The sequence below is a fragment of the Sphaerodactylus townsendi genome, linkage group LG09 (genome assembly GCF_021028975.2).
Source record: "Sphaerodactylus townsendi isolate TG3544 linkage group LG09, MPM_Stown_v2.3, whole genome shotgun sequence".
NCBI lineage: Eukaryota > Metazoa > Chordata > Lepidosauria > Squamata > Sphaerodactylidae > Sphaerodactylus > Sphaerodactylus townsendi.
The window spans coordinates 67,596,113-67,613,333 of NC_059433.1; the positions used below are offsets into that span (position 1 = coordinate 67,596,113).

General features: G+C 47.2%; 1 protein-coding gene across 1 annotated transcript in view; it reads left to right on the top strand.

Annotated features, from left to right (window-relative positions):
- The window catches only part of LOC125439476 (collagen alpha-1(XXII) chain-like), a 34,613-nt gene extending 21,053 nt beyond the window's left edge, over positions 1–13,560 (top strand). The window contains exons 5-13 of the mRNA XM_048508577.1: positions 1,429–1,482; positions 3,372–3,425; positions 5,044–5,097; positions 6,648–6,701; positions 8,405–8,449; positions 9,454–9,507; positions 11,189–11,242; positions 12,886–12,940; positions 13,436–13,560. Of these exons, the coding sequence (XP_048364534.1) occupies positions 1,462–1,482; positions 3,372–3,425; positions 5,044–5,097; positions 6,648–6,701; positions 8,405–8,449; positions 9,454–9,507; positions 11,189–11,242; positions 12,886–12,940; positions 13,436–13,560 (516 nt within the window). The 5' untranslated portion in view covers positions 1,429–1,461. The remainder of the gene's footprint in view (positions 1–1,428; positions 1,483–3,371; positions 3,426–5,043; positions 5,098–6,647; positions 6,702–8,404; positions 8,450–9,453; positions 9,508–11,188; positions 11,243–12,885; positions 12,941–13,435) is intronic.
- Positions 13,561–17,221: the final 3,661 nt, after the last annotated feature.

The window sequence follows — 17,221 nt, forward strand, 5'->3', positions numbered from 1 at the left end:
TCTGTGGATGTCTCTACTAAAATTATTCCCATCAGTTTAGAAGTGAATGCTGCAGGGACTTTTTCCACACTGAAACTGGTGAGCAGAGGCAAGATCAATTACCTGCCTGTAGTCCTTGATGGTCTCAATAACTAAGCTAAGCAAGCTGAAATTCTGCCGAGGTTTCCTTTGCCAGGATACTCTGTCACACACTAACAGGTTTTTTTATCTTTAATTCATGAAATATCTTTTTTGCTTCCTCTGCCTCTTTTTGAGGATAAGTCACATTGGTGGCTAAATGATAGGTTTGGAACTGGGATTCATTCCCGCCAAAAAGTTACTGATCCCAGTTTTAGGATGAGAGGAAGCCAAAGCTTATTAACATATGAAATTCCTTTGTGCTTTAAGGTGGATGTTAATTCTTACGGAGGCTGAACGAATTAATAATAGAGACAAACAAGCCAGCAATACAAAATCTAGGTAGGCTGGGAGAAAGACAGATGGACAGTCCCAGAGTCCAGTTACTTACTTGAATGAAATATTCCTCCATTGAAAATGTCCTTTGAAGTAAAATGTAAAGTGCCCGGGAAAGGTTCTTTTTCAGCCGAAACACCTAAAACGATTGCCATTGTGTGTGCATATGGCAATCACATGACAATTTGTGCATTTAATTTATTAATTGCTGGGACTCGCGGGGGATTGTAGGATAAAGCAGTATAGTAAGGCAGCAGGAAGACAACCAAATGCCCAGTGCAACAGGACTCGGAATTGCAAAATTATAGGACAATGCAAACAGCAATCTAATCCAGCATCCTGTCTCAACAAATTCTTTTGGAGGTCCAACAGCTGGGCACTGAGGTCTTCCCCTGACAAAAAATAAAACATCAGAAGAGCCCTGCTGGATACCACTGTGTGAGACGGGATGCTGGACTAGATGGATCACTGGTCTGACCCAGCACGTTCATCTGAACGTTTTTGGCAGGAAAAGGCCTTGGTCTCTATGTCCTCCTGTTGGACCTCCAGAAGAATTAGTTGGTCACTGTGAGAGACAGGATGCTGGACTAGATAGACCAAGGGTCTGCAACCCGCGGCTCTCCAGCTGTTCATGGACTACAAATCCCATCAGCCCCTGCCAGCATGGGAATTTTAGTCCATGAACATTTAGTCCATGATGGGAATTTTAGTCCATGAACATCTGAAGAGCCGCAGGTTGCAGACCCCTGAGATAGACCATTGGTCTGACCAAGGAGGGCTTCTCTCCTGTTCTCATCAGATTGGGCATCCTGAGATTTGTCCATTTGATTTGAAAAAAAAGACTAGTGCAGCTTTCTAGCACTTGTTTTTTGCTTTCTTTTAAAGAATGGAATTTCTTGCTTATGGCGGTATACCAGCCGCCATTTTGGAACTGAGCTGCATTTCATATTTTTTTTCCTTTATCTTCTGTATTAGGGTGAACGAGGACTCCAAGGCTTACCTGGGCTGATGGGGGAGAGAGGAGAAAAGGTAAACCGTGAGTCAGAACAGCGGAAACAGCTAGTGAGAAAAATAGACGGTCGCTTCCAGACTCAGAACAGAAACCAAAGAATACTGAGAGTGATAATAATATGGTACTTGGATCGTGCTTTTCCTAAGTATCTCCTAGCACAGTGGTGGCGAACCTGTGGCACGGGTGCCAGAGGTGGCACTCAGAGCCCTCTCTGTGGGCACGCATGCACAGAGTTTGTCATGTGGGGGGGAATTGGCCCCCTATCTAGGCTGGCCTGGGCCACTGGACTTGATGTGCGTGCACCACAGCGAGAAGGAGGCTGGCGGGCCTGGTGCCTGTGCTCCAGGTGGCTGCTGCCACGGGGAGGGGCAGAGGCAGCAAAGATGCTAGAGAGGTGCAGAGCGGCGCATGTGGGACTTGCTAGAGGCTACAGCAGGCTGGCCCCTGTTCAAGGGGGTTATTCAGGTTAAATTGCCGCATTGGCACGTTGCGATAAATAAGTGGGTTTTGAGTTGCATTTTGGGCACTTGGTCTCGAAAAGGTTCGCCATCACTGTCCTAGCAAATGTTGCACGGTTTCCTCCAAGTTTCCAGGCAACAGAAGTGTCTTGGTTCCTGGTGCAAGCTGAGGTTGAAACTGACCAGAGAGCAAAATGGTCAGGCAGGAAAAGGCTCCTCTAATGCCTGTGTTATCTGGAAAATAAATAAAATACGGCTTTTTAAAAAGGTGTCCTCAGGACACCTTATTTTGGGTGTGCGGAGTGAAATTAAGAAGTTCCCTCTTTTTTAGACGTTCCCCAGACGTCTTATTTGAGTGGTACAGAATGGACCATTGTGTGCAAGAACACTTAACCCCTCGCGTCCTGCATGATTCTGAGCCACTTTCGGTCTCTACCTGTTTACCTTTTATATATAAATTTTAAAGGGCTGAGATCTCTATGCATGGCTCTTATAGTCTACATAGTTTGGTTATTATTCAAAAAGCAAACAATCAGAGAAAGAGTGGGGGGATCCAAAAATTTTAGTAACAGGTTCCCATGGTGGTGGAATTCAAATTGTGGCGTAGTGCCAATGGGGCTGGGTGGGCTGCGACGGGGGCATGGCCAGGCATTCCGGGGCGGGGCATTCCTGGGCGGGGCTGTGGCACGGACACAGCCACTGTGCCGGTCCTTGGGCGGGAAACGAATGCATGCAGGCACAGGCTGCCACGCACACCGGTGCACCTCCTGCTAGACTGCTTCAAGTTCTGCGCGCAACTGCTGAGAGGAGGTGTGTAACTAAGGCAAAAATCACGTGGCAAAATCACCAATTAGTCACCCCCCTCTCAGCACACACAAATAATTAGTAACTTCCTCTCGGGAACCTGTGAGAACCTCCTGGATCCCACCTCTGGAGACTTCCCACTTATCAGGAGATTTTTTTCCCAATCACCAACACCCGTTAACTAAATGTGACAGACCATTTTGGACTCTTAACCCACAAGCTGCAGAAATAACCAATGGCTGTCCAGTAGCTCAAATAGTATCAGTACAGTATTGTGAGGGATTGTGCTCAAATATGCCATCTGACATCTGCAGTGTGGAGGAGAAACGGGCCAAAATGACGGCGAGCATTTTGGAGTCGACCCAGTCCTGGCGGACGAAAAAGATCCAAGCCGAGTGAAGCCAAGATGGTGGTCCCCGCTTGTCACACTGACAGCCATTTAGCCAGTAATGAAATTTTTAATACCAGAAATTGAGTTTGGGAACCCTGAGCCCTCCTCCTTGGAGACTGCAAATGAATGATGCTCGAGGGGAAATGATTCCTCTCGCCTTGTAGGTTATTCCAACCGCTGTGCTTTCTGCTGGTGCTAATTCTATGCTGACGATGGCTGCCCGCTAATGTTGTTATGATCATTATTATTTCAGGGATCCCTCGGTGCACCTGGCATCCCAGGGCGAGATGGTGCCAGAGGAGAGGTGGTAAGCTTTTATTTCTCGGCCTCGTAATCAGCTTTTCTGCGTTGCGTAAGGCAGATGCTGCAAATCAGCGCATATCGAGTGTCGGGGGATTAAGGCGGCCGTTTGAACGGCGGCACAGACAAAGGACGGTGCAGCAGTCCCGATTTAGGCCAAATCAACAGGCAGCTCATACAGATTAATTACTTTTGGATGCAGGAAGGGAAACTGGTATTGCCATTCGTTAGAAGAGAAGAAGAGTTTGGATCTATACGCCACCTTCTGTCTTGTAAGGAGACTCAGAGGGGGTTTACAGACTCCTTTCCCTTCCTCTCCCCAAAACAGATGCCTTGTGAGTTCAGTGGGGCTGAGAGAGTTCAGAGAGGACTGGGACTAGCCCAAGGTTACTCAGCAGGAATGTAGGAGTGGAGAAACAAATCTGGTTCCCCCGATAAGAGTCTGCTGCTTGGTGGAGGAGCGAGGAATCAAACCCGGTTTTCCAGATTAGGAGCAGCAGTGGCGAAGGAGGTTAAGAGCTTGTGTATCTAATCTGGAGGAACCAGGTTTGATTCCCAGCTCTGCCGCCTGAGCTGTGGAGGCTTATCTGGGGAATTCAGATTAGCCTGTACACCCCCACACATGCCAGCTGGGTGACCTTCGGCTAGTCACAGCTTCTTGGAGCTCTCTCAGCCCCACCTACCTCACAGGGTGTTTGTTGTGAGGGGGGAAGGGCAAGGAGATTGTCAGCCCCTTTGAGTCTCCTGCAGGAGAGAAAGGGGGATATAAATCCAAACTCCTCCTCCTCCTCCTCCTCCTCCTCCTCCTCCTCTTCTTCTCCTTCTTCTCCTTCTTCTCCTTCTCCTTCTTCTTCTTCTTCTTCTTCTTCTTCTTCTTCTTCTTCTTCTTCTTCTTCTTCTTCTTCTTCTTCTTCTTCTTCTTCTTCTTCTTCTTCTTCTTCTTCTTCTTCTTCTTCCAAAAACAATGGAGGGCACTGAACTCATTTTAGGGAAAAGTGCAAAGCTCTTCCCCAAAACACTATTTATAATGTCCCAAAGATGTTATATTCGTGTTGTGTGGAATCCACCTATGCCCTGTTGCTGGTCCTCCCAAAGGACAGGTTGGCCACTGTGCAAAATAGGATGCTGGACAGCATGAAGCACTAATCTGATCCAGCAGGGCTCTTCCTATGTTTTATTCTCATAACAGGATTGTGTGTAGTGTGCTCTACTGGAATGTAAGATAGGAGCGCTAAAATCAGAATAACCGAAAAAGGTTATTGTGTGTTTCCCTCGACTGACCAAATAGCAACTCTGGGCAAAATTGTGAAAATGGTGAGTGCTGGGGATTACCCCCTCTGCTTGGTCCTCAACCAAATCCCCAGGATGCTTAAAAAAATTGTTTAGGAAATTTTATTTATTGAACAAGCTTGCTTTTCTTCCACCAACATGGGGCCCAAGTCAGGGAACCATGAAACCAGTCCATCGGAAAATCGCCATGGAAACCAATCTATGGACCCTCCAGAATATCATCTAATCTGGTCCTGAGGCCTTATGCCTCCTAGAAGGGTCCGGCTATCATTTGAGCTTGAAAGGATGCCGAAGAGTGAATAATTGATGGCAACATTTCTTTCTTTCGTTTTGAGGGTGAGCCGGGACTTCCTGGAGCGGCTGGACTTCCAGGACCAGCAGGGCCGAAGGTGAGCAGATGACCATTCATTTAAAGATGATCATAGTCAAGATGGAGGCCACCCTTCCTGATGAACTTTGAGTGACTGGACTTAAATTTTTGTGGAAGGCTTCCGAGGAGGACCTCTGCCTCTTTTCGCTGTTGTCGGACTTTGTTGCTAGAATGTCTACATTTATTGGTTGATTTACTATTGACAGGATTCTTTTCCTGAGTGACTTGATTTAATTTAATTTAGTGCCCTCCCCTTTCTTAACTGATGCCAGCTCAGGGCGGCTTACATGCATTATGATTAAAACATTAAACATACACACTTATAATAAATTAGCTTAAAACATGAACAGATTAATTATAATAAAACATGATAATAAGATGGCAGCTGGTTGGGTATTCGAAGACCCCGATAGAGCCTAAAAACGCTCATCCCAAGAGCCTTTCATATTCCTGAAACTTAGCCCCAAATTTTCATTCATTCATTCATTCATTCATTCATTCATTCATTCATTCATTCATTCATTCATTCATTCATTCATTCATTCATTCATTCATTCATTCATTCATTCATTCATTACCCCACCCATCCTCTTGGGGCTCAGGGCAATATACAACATGATAAAACAAAATGGAACGTCCTTTACTAATTGCACCCTGCGTAGGCCAGCTCGCTTGCTGCTCACTGTTGCTTGCTTGCCCTGCCCTCCCGCCAGCTCACTAGCTCACCTGCCACTCACCACTCCCTCCTGTTTGGCCACTCCCTCCCACTTGACCTGGCAGTCACCCAGTCAACAGTCCTTCCCTCTGGGAGCAAACAGGCCCCGGGGGTGGGTACAGGTCAGCAAGAGAGGGCACCTCCTCCCTCAATGACTTAGCTGCACCAGGCATTACCATGAATGTTTCTCCGCAGGCAGTGGTGTACCAGACCTAAATGGCACCCGGGGGCATGGTCAGCTCCCTGCACCTCCCCCCCAGCTCCCTGCACCCCCACCCTACCCAACTCTCTGTGCCCCACTTATGGGAGCCAGCAGGGAGGGCAGGGGAGGGGAAGGAGGATGGCCGAAGCCAGCCTTCAGGGAGCTCAGGTAGGTGGGGCACCATCCCTGCTCTCCTCGGGAGAGCAGAAGCCAATCTGCAGGGAGTCCAGGAGGGGGGCTGGGTGTCTCAATGGGCGGCTTGGGAGCACGCTGTTTCATCGTGTGGGTGGCATGCGTCACTTGGGGGGGCATGACCGAAAGGCCCTATGGGTGGTACACTCTTATCCCTAGGTGCTTGCTGGCCCCCCCAGTGGGTATAGTTGCCAGGCTGGGCAGCTTGCAACTGGCTAACTCTGGCCACTCCGCATTTTTTAGATCCAGTTGGTTTGCTTATTAAGCAAAGAAATTGTGTTTTTGCTCTTACATAAAATAACTCATTGGGTTGTGAAATTAGCCTTTAAACACAATATTGAATATTTCAATGACAGAAGAGAAGATGCAATTTGTTCTCCTGTGTTGTAAAAAAATAAATCTAGCACAAGTTTCCATTAGGATCTTAAGTGTGACTGTTCTTTTTTGTGTTTCTGGCTAGGGAGCTGATGGTCAGCCAGGGCCCCCAGGACGTCAAGGTTATGTCGGAGCTCCCGTAAGTCATGGCATTCATTGTTTTTTGGGTTGACTTTAGCTGCCATATATTTCCTGGCTACATCCACATCCCAAGTACACACACTGTGATTTGTAAAACTAATTCAGGTTCTGGAAAGTGGGCTGGACAGTGAGTGTCCATACTGTGCAAACATACATATGCTACAAGGCTGTGATGCACACACAAGTTCTTCAGTTCTACAGGATATAGATGACACCGACCCAACCCCCCCGGGACCGGTCGCACGAACAGTCCCAGTAACGACAGGGAAGACGGCGCCGTGGAGCGCTGTCACCCAATCGACGTATCTTCCCTGCGACCGTCCGGCATGTCGCCGAGGCCAGGGGACACGCCCCCTGCCCTGCGTGACCTCTCTGGAGTCGCAGGGCAGGGGTGGCATGTCCCCAGGCCTCGGCGACGCGCCAAAGGGTTGCAGGGAAGGTAAGATGATCGGGAAAGGGAGGGAGGGATGGCGCCTTCCAGCCGCAGCTGGAAGCCGCTGTTTCCCAAAAACCTTGCTCGGGGAGCGAGGTGGGAAAATGGCGGCTTCGCACCGCTGGGGAGGAGCGAGGGTGGCGCGGCTGCGAACAGCTCCCTAGGGATGGCGTTTTTGCCATCCATAGGGCGCTGTATAGGGTCCGTGCGGAAAGGGCCATAGAGTTGGAAGAGACCCCAAGGGCCACCAAGTCCAACCCTCTGCAATGCACTTTATCAGGGTCCCCCAACTTGGGGCTCGAGGGTGCCAGGATGACCACCAGCATTTCCCTTAATACCTTTTCAGAAACTGTTGTCGGGCAGAGCTTGTTATTGGCTGTTGTCTTTCAAATGCAAGTTTTTCCCCAGTGTAGGATCTGAAGGGCTGTAAGGTCATGGCTTTTCCTTAGTCAATGTGTGGTTTCATTCCCTTTCCATGATTTCCTTCTTTCCACAAAGTGTGAGGAAGCACATATTCTGTTTTGGCTCCACCTCCTGAGGCAGCCATGTTGGATTTGGCTCCGCCTCCTGAAGTACCATTATGGGATGGTGCTCACTACCCTGTCTCAAAATTCCAAAGGTGTCTTGATGATCCTTGGTTTGCATGTAAGAACATAAGAACTAGCCTGCTGGATGAGACCAGAGTCCATCTAGTCCAGAACTCTGCTCCTCGCAGTGGCCCACCAGGTGCCTTCGGGAGCTCACGTGCAGGATGTGAAAGCAATGGCCTTCTGCTGCTCCCGCTCCTGAGCACCTGGTCTGCTAAGGCATTTGCAATCTCAGATCAAGGAGGATCAAGATTGGTAGCCATAGATCGACTTCTCCTCCATAAATCTGTCCAAGCCCTTTCTAAAGCTATCCAGGTGAGTGGCCATCACCACCTCCTGTAGCGGCATATTCCAAACACCAATCACACGTTGCGTGAAGAAGTGTTTCCTTTTATTAGTCCTAATTCCCCACCCCCCCAGCATTTTTAATGGATGCCCCCTGGTTCTAGTATTGTGAGAAAAGAGATGAAGAGATTCCTTCAGAATAACTTTTCTTGTGCATTCCAGATAACTCCTTGGCAGATCCCTAAATCCAGATTTCCCTTTTATGGCACTTGAATATGCTGTTCAGAGTTGTGTTCAATATACTGGCATTTTACTGATTAATTCAGGCTTTGCTTTATGTGGTGACAGACAGAAACAGAGAACCTGTAATTTCTTTTCATTTTTATTCCTTTTTAGGGTTTGCAGGGAGAAAGAGGAGAAAAGGGACCCCGTGGGGACAAGGTATTAATAAACTATATTGTATATTTAATATATCAGCCATGTGTACAGAACTGTTGATTTCTCAATTCATCTAACGCTGGATTTGGAAAAGAACGACATGGCTTTTCCTTATTCAATCCAGAGACTGCCGGACTGCTGTAGGAAATCCATTCTATCTGCCAATCTATCTTACAGTTGCATTTGAGATCTCTTGTTTGGTATATTCATAATTTTGCTACATTGCAGTGGTTAATCACAGTCACACTGCTTTATGAGTTATGTAGTCTTTAAACTGTCAAGTTTATGGATGGGTCATTTCAAAGAAGTAAAAATTATAATTATTCCATGACGTTATAGAAGTGCACAGCTCTTCATACATGACCCCCATAAACCAGTTCTGATCCGGAAAGCCCCCCAGAAATTCTGAACGTTATTCTGCAATAGGAAGACAAAAATTGTACCCAGATTGCACTATAGCAGTGGTGGCGAACCTTTGGCACTCCAGATGTTAAGGACTACAATTCCAATCAGCCCCTGCCAGCAAGGCCAATTTGCCATGCTGGCAGGGGCTGATGGGAATTGTAGTCCATAACATCTGGAGTGCCAAAGGTTCGCCACCACGGCACTTTACGGACAGTTTAGCGGAAATTCTGGAAATGTTTGTTTATTTATTTGGGAAATTTTTTATGCCATCTCTCAGAGTCCTGCTCTAAATAATGGTCTGGGAATAGCAATCTTCAAACTGCTGTGTTAATATTTTGCAGTCTGTGATTTGAAGACAGAAGTGTAGTCAATCGTAAAGATGGACTTGTGTGGACGGACTACAGCCAGTGTTAGCCTTCCCATGTTCCTCTTCTTCCACATAGATGGGTAGAAAATAATTTCCTTATCATTCAGACTGAGTTTGTCTGAATGTATATGTTACACATTTTAGCTGTTAACTGCCATGCTTAATTCTTCCCAAGTGACCCATTTGATTAAAGCTCCAACGATGAACTGAATTATCTTTCTGCTCCTTTATTCAGGGAGAACCGGGACTTGACGGCTTTCCTGGGAAACCTGGTACAGATGGAATACCGGTATGTGGACAGTGATTAAAAACTGTTCTCTCAGTTATCTGTGTACTAAGAGGGAAGGGCGTAGATCTGAAAAGCATCCTCTTAAATGTAATATAATATTTTTGTGTTTCGATAGATAGTTTTGTTGTCAACAACTCTTCGTTCCTGTAGTAGCCTTCCAATTTCCACCTTTGTCTCTTGCTTACTTTGCTTTTTATATAATTATTGGTTTATATTACTTCCTCTTGTGCCTCTTCCTTCCAGTTTCTCAAAGCAAGGACTTGGGCTTTTGCATAGTCAGTGTGCAGTTTCACAGTGTAGTGTATATCCCTCTCTCAGTCTCAGCCTTTATTGGCATACCAGTAAGGGAACAATGCAATCAATAAGACTTCAATAGGCCATTAGTAAAGACGTACTACGTAGCATATTAGATAAACACTACAATAAATTTAGTATATACAATTCATTTATTATTAGATTTAACTTTACACATTTCTACTAAAAATCTAGAGACAGTACTAGTGGTATTAGAATCACCATCTTTCAACAAGAATTGAATCACAGACAAGAATTGGATCACAGATTCTTTATGGATGGAATCTTTAAGTCAGTGATGGCGAACCTTTTTGAGACAGAGTGCCCAAACTGCAACCCAAAACCCACTTATTTATATCACAAAGTGCCAACGCAGCAATTTAACCTGAATACTGAGGTTTTAGTTTAGAAAAATGGTTGGCTCCAAGGCGCGCATTACTTGGGAGTAAGCTTGGGGGTAGTCGGTGGCTTTGCTTTGAAGCAATCATGAAACGCTTCAAATGGGTGAATCACGACCCTATGAGGGTTTAGAAGCAAGCCCCATTGTCAGCAACTGAGCTTACTCCTAGGTAAAGGATTGTGCTTTAGTTCTTCCCATGAAAATCAGTGAGGTTAAACAGAACAGGGTTACCTACATGTCGTGCCCAGTAGCCCAGGCCAGCCTAGATGTGTGTGTGGGGGGGGGCAATTTTCACCCCCCCACAAGATGAACTCTGTGCACGCGTGCCCACAGAGAGGGCCCTGAGTGCCACCTCTGGCACCCGTGCCATAGGTTCGCCACCACTGCTCTAAGTTGTAAAAGAATCACCAATATTTTTTAAGATAATCTAAAAAGGGACATTCTAAAATAATATGGTGTATTGAGACTGATAGGCAAAGTCTCTCCTGAAAATTTAACAAGTATAAGCTTCTTATATCCTCCAGCGCAAATATATTTGAGGTTTTAAATATGCACAAGTGCAAATAGAAACTACACATCCTCAATTGTTATATTCTTGAAGCGGCTTGCCCATTTAAAAACTCAAATATATTTGCACTCAAGGGTAGAAGAAACGTATAACCTGATAGATTTTATAATTTGGGGGAAAATATTTAGAACAGAATGTTTATAATATTTATTTAGAAATATATAGAATAGAACAGAACAAAACCAAACAGAATATTTGGAATATAATAATAATTGTGACTGAATATCAGTTGATCATTTTATGCCCTTACAGAACATCTCTGGTATAACTCCGTTGACTCTGTATATTTATATTTAGAATTATAATCAAGTTCAATTCCATTCTCAGTCCTATTCTTTTGCTTTACAATGTTGTTATGATTTTATGGGGGGGGGGGATTAAAACCTACAAATATATAAAACTGATTTATCTGATTTCAGGGCACTATAGGGAGTCCAGGACAAACTGGACCTATGGGATCCCCAGGAGAAAAGGTAAAGTTCACCTATGTGACAAAACAAACAATTGTGTGAATCATTCTTCAAATATCTTTATGTAAACCTCACCTCCTTATTTACGGGGTGAATTATCTAGATCAGGGGTCTGCAACCTGAGGCTCTGGAGTCACATGTGGTTCTTCTGAAGGCGCATGTATCTTCGGAGGTCGGAGGGTATGGTGGCGTTGTCCTCCAGCCCTCCAGCTACAGCTGGAAGGAAAGGTGAGTGGAGGGGCCGAACCAGAGGTGGCTCCATGTGGAGCTGCCTCTCCGGCTCGGTAGATCTTCAGGGCCATGGAAAACGGGTCCAAATGGCTCTTTGGGTGGTAAAGGTTGCTGACCCCTGATCTAGATCCAGGAAGCTCCTCTGTGACCCAAGACAGATGTCACAGAATGACTTTCTCTATCTGCTTATCACACGAAGAGCATACCCACATAATGTTGTTGTGGGTCAGTTGACCACCTGCTGGCACACATGATACTCTGATGTATGAGCTGCTGACATGACTGTGGTCGTTTCCCCACTTCCCTCGACCACCCTCTGCCTGCATGCCATACTTTCAGCCGTGGCCGCATCATTTCGAATGAATTAGCGCGCTCGGTTTTCCTGACGCATCTCGGCTTCTGGCGCTGGGTCATCAAAAGGCACCGTTTTGAGGAGCACCAGGAATGATGCTTAAAGCACTGAGGCGCCTTTGACATACGCAGCGTCAGGCGGCATTTCTGCGTTGTCGCCACCCCTGGCAATTAGTGGGGAGTGCCGGGGGACCCCGCACTACTTGGGGAGAGTAGCGCACAGCAGCAGGTAAGTGGGGAAACGACCTGTACCACAGAATGCAATGCTGATGGGTATATGCCTGAGCCTGAAAGAAAGTCCAGGGATGTGATTGTACAGGAAACTGAACCAAAACTTTGGTGCATACAAAAAGCCACTCTGCCACTCTTAGTTATTACATGCATGGACTTGGTCAGTACAATTCAATGGTCCTGGCCAGGAACATAAATTCTTTGGGAAGCGTCCAATGAGCAAGATTCCAGGGTGGCTCCTTCCCCGCATCCTACGACCCCATTCAGAAAGTTAATTAAATTATTAATTAAAAGATTTACACCCCGCCATCCTTTAAATTTCACATTTGCAGCCCTTCCTCCATTGAAGGGGCTCTTCCATTGGACGAAGAGCTAGTTCAGTTGGAGGAGAGCACCTTATCCAGAAGGAAGAGGATGTGGGGATCCAGTGGTGGGTTCCAAAAATTTTAGTAACAGGTAACCATGTTGGTGGGATTCAAACTGTGGCTGAAAGCCAATGGGGCAAGCGGCACGAAGGAATGCGATAGAGGCGGGCATTCTGGGGCTGGGCATTCCTGGGAGAGGCTGTGGCAAGGATCGAGTCATTGGGCGCTCATCAGTCCTGAGCGAGAAATGATCGCACGAAGCGTTAGGTCGCCACTGACGCCGGCCACACCTGCTGTTAGACTGCTTCCGTTTCTATCGCCATTGCTGAGAGGAGGGCTGTGAATCCAGGTAAAAAAATCACGGCAACGTACCGGTCACGCCGTACAATGGGTAACTGCCTTTAATCAGAGGAATCCTACGATTCCGCTCCGGGTGATCCATTGCTGTTGGTTGTTATATTTTTCCAGGCTGTTCGAGAAAGAGCCCGCCGGCATTTGAAACCATCGCCCAGAACCAATCTAAGTACTGAACCGCGCGAAACCGTCATAGTATTTTAGGAAGTTTGAGCCGCAAGCCAGTTCTGAATAATTTACACCGGTTCTGCGATGACTCCGTTCGATTTTGGCGTAGCGGCAGTTCGGTGCTCGTGAAATCATTCCCAGAGCGAGAGGCCGCCTGCGCGGTAGAGGAAGCGATTTCGGTATTTACGCGCATCGGTATTTCTGGCATCCATGGCGAGGGTCCGTATATTCGGTATGTATATAGCGAACGTATGTTTTGTCCGCGGGAAACGGAGAGAGCTCATCGTGAATATCTCCTCGATTTATTGTGACATTTATGGATCCTTCTTGAGACTTGGCGTCACGCATTATAAGTTTCGAAGTGGGCTGTTAAAGTATCACGATTCTTGAAGAATATTCCGGGAAATCATTAAGTTTGTGTTTCGCGCTTCGCATGGCGCATTCCTTGGTGATAATGGCTTTAGCACTTCAAATTGTTCTTTTCTTTTGTGATCAGCCGTTTACGCTCGGTGGAAGCTGGAGTCAGTGAAAGGTATCTGTAATCTGGAGAACCTAAGTTCGATTCCCTACTTCCACCTTCCACCAACAACGCCGATTTGTTCCAGCGGACCGTTTAGATAACGATAGAGTTCCTGGCGTTCGATAATTGAATCAGAATTCCTCTATCGTCATCAGCGGCTTCTGGTCGCATGTTTAGAAATGATGGAATTTAGAAGTCTCGATCTGAGTTTGAGGTTCTCTCGTCTCCTGCGCGACGTCCGGTAGGAGGCGGAGGGTAGTGGAAAGCCCTTCGCGATAGCGTGCTCGCTCCTGGCGACCGTCCGTTCCTGCCTATCTTAGAGGGTGCATATGCCCCATGAAGTTGAAGCGAAGCCCGGAGTTGCAGGGTGTCCCCCCCCCGGCTCGCTACCATTTCTGCAGCGGTGCTGACGGGGAGGGTGCCTTCGAAGCGAAGAAGGATGATGAAATTTCCAGCCATTCCTGAGGTAGTGAGCTGGTGCTTCATTTTGTTTAAAACCGCTCGAAGCCAGGTTAAAGGGATGGTTTTCATGATGCGTAGCGCTCTGATGCCAACACGTAGCTCTAGTATCGTGTTTTGTTGTCCGAGGCTGCAGCTTTGCCCGCGCTAGTGTCGGCAGTAGCGTGCCGCCCTTTGAAGCTTCCCATGGTGGAGGTATAGTGCGGTAACCAAACCTTCTTCTGAGTTTTGCGCTGTTATGTTCTCCAGCGTTGCCCCATTTTTTCGGTTTATAAATTTTGGTTCATGCCCGGCCGGCGAACCACTATAAAGCCAGTTTTCCTTCTCGATACAGTGAAATGGACCGGAAACCCTCTGCCTCAGCAACCGGCCAACCGGGAGTTCCTGGTTACGGAGGAAGGTACCTAAAGTTGTTCAGCACATCGCAGTTCTTGAAGTTCGCTGTTCGTTTTGATTATGGTCTGTCGCGATCTGCAGAGGAAGATTAAACCCACCTGCGTTGGTTTTGGTCGGGTGCCCTTGCTGGGGTCGCCAGGAGTCGTTGCTGGCTCGACGGCAAATCTGCGGAGAGTTTTTTCCAGGTGGAAAATGGTTTTTGAAGGTTCAAAATCGCCACCGCTCCAGCCGAATGAAACAAAACCATGCTGGAATTTGTATCGTCGCTAAAAAAAAAAAATATGATGTTTGTTCATCCCGGTTCCGCTTTGAACAAACCTGCTTTGCGATTGGAGCGGCGGTTATTTCCCATAGGTTTGTTTTGATGAAGCTGTTTCCTGAAGATTTATCATATGGTTCTCCGCCTGGCGAAAGTTTGTGGAATATACTCCGCCCGATAAAGCCGGTGTCGCGAGCGGGGAAGCCGAAACCCACCAGCATGCCGCCGGAGGCCGGAGGATATGGTGGCAAAAAAGTGGAGGGGAATGAAGCCTTCCAGCTCATCATCGTTTTATCGGTCGAAAACCCCGCTGTTGAAGGAAATGAAGCGTTTCGCAAGGTTGTTTAGAAAGCGGAAGTGCGAGCGATGCCGGCCTCATATGAATAGCCCGGATAAAGTGTTTTCGTCGCCCCCAGGGCTTTGTTGGCGGCCCATGAAAGTTGGTGATCCGCGTACCAGATGTTTGAAAAGTCGCCATCAGCGCAGCCCGGCCCTGAGGCTTTGCCGACATTGGTTTTCGGCCGGTGCTGGGACGGTTCGAGTTTTCGCATACGTCGTCAGGTACACCTGCATCGCAAACCCGTGCTGCGGTTCGGCAATGTTCCTCGATCCCGGCCGTCGCTGTCGCCCTTCAGGCCTTGTAACCGGTATGGATCGTTTCCAGCGTCCGGCATATCAACCCCTTCCTGCTCGGCCTGAAACAGCCTTATCGGATGACCTTCCACGAAACGTTTGCTGATGCAGTCTGGAATGGAATGGTATGGGGCCTTCTTTAAATTGAGCTGGGTGCGGAAGAATCCCAGTCTTCGAATGGAACTGCGCTCGATAATTTAGAAATGATTCCCCACGGCTTCGCACGCCATCGGCCGGTGAAGCAAATTCAGTTCCGGAAACATTCCGGTAGTTTATGTTCCCACCCGGTTCGAAATATGCCGCCGTCCTTATCATGGGATCTGTTTGCAACTTGGTATCCAGTGCGCCTGTTCCAGATCCCGTGTTTCATACGCGTACTCCTTGTGGGTTCTCCCATACGGTGATGTCGGTCGTTTTGAACCCGGCGCGCGCTTCCCTTTATCGGCATTAACATTGCCAATGGCGGAAACAAACGCCAGACGGAAGAACTCATCGGAATAAGCGCTCCCATAAGTTCACCGTCGCTGTGAGAGAAATGACCAGGTCGTCCAAACAAGCAATCCACCAACGGCAGATGGGCAATATAAGATCACATACTTCGGATCGATTCCTTTAATCCAGAGGTATCAGGGCTGATTCCAATCATCGCCAGCCAGCGAAGGCTAACAATCTTTAGTCTTTCATTAAATCTTCGCCAGGTGGCCATGTATGGCGATATTTAAACCCTTCGATATCGGCGGTTTCCCCTTTAACAATGGATACAATGCGAAGTGTTTCTGGAAGCGTCCGTTCAGTCAGTAGAAGCGCCGTAGTTACCGCTTTGCGGGTGAGGTTAGTAGAACTTTCATCCGGCGAAGTTTGACCTTTAATTTTCTTGCGTTTCGAATAGATAAAAGCGAATCCCACCGGATAAATCCAATAGATAGTTCTGGAACCAGTTCACCAGAGTGGCGCGTCAGGTTTTGTTCCGAAGCTTAAGCATATTATTATCATTTTGAGTCATAGGTGCCAGAGTCGAAGTGTTTGAAGAGATAGTGAGCGTTCTAACCCTGGCAAAAATGCATCCAACCGAAAAGAATGGCAAACCTTTGGCCTTTCAAGAACGAATCTTGTTCGTCACAAAGTCAGTTTGTAAAGTCATCAAATCCTGAGCCCTGGTGCTTCACCCCACAGTCCCTTTCGGCGATCCGGAGTCGCGAGTATTGAGCTTAATTCCCGGTCATAGCTTTGAGTTCAGCGGTTAGTTCCTTTCGTTCTATGTTCAGCGAATTCCTACGAAATCGTATTGAAATTTTCATTTACCGGTGGGGAGAAGCGGTGATATATCGAGCTGGCCAGCCTTATGTTTTATTTATTCGCAGCGGTGGGTTTCATTTGAGCCCCATTTTAGGTTCAGTCGTCGAACCCGGTTTCAATAGAATGGTATGTCTCTAAAGCCAGTCGACAGCTAACCGATCGGCTTTTATTTCATCCTGACCCTTAAAAATATGGGTCAAAACAGTTTTCGGTATATCGATCCGGTATGGCGTAGATCATAAATTACAGGAAATTCCGTCGATAGTTCTGTCACTTCCATGGCCCGGTTTTAATGCGATCGGTTCAGATGCATCCTTCCGCTTTTGGCGGAGAAACCCCGCCTTCAAAACAATTTGTTCTGCGGTTGTTTCTTCCGCACACACAAAATAATGCGTTTTCAAACCACTTTCACAACTGGGTGCTGTGTGGTTTCCGGGCTGTACGGCAGCATTCTTTCCTGACGTTTCACCTGCATCTGTGGCTGGCATCTTCAGAGGATCCTCTGAAGATGCCAGCCACAGATGCAGGCGAAACGTCAGGAGAGAATGCTGCTAGAACACGGCCATACAGCCCGGAAACCACACAGCACCCAAGTGATTCCGGCCGTGAAAGCCTTTGACAATACTTCACAACTGTTTGCAAGTGGATTTTGCTATTCCGCACAGCTCCAAAGAGCACTGAAAGCAGTTTGAAAGTGCATTATTCTGCATGTGCGGAAT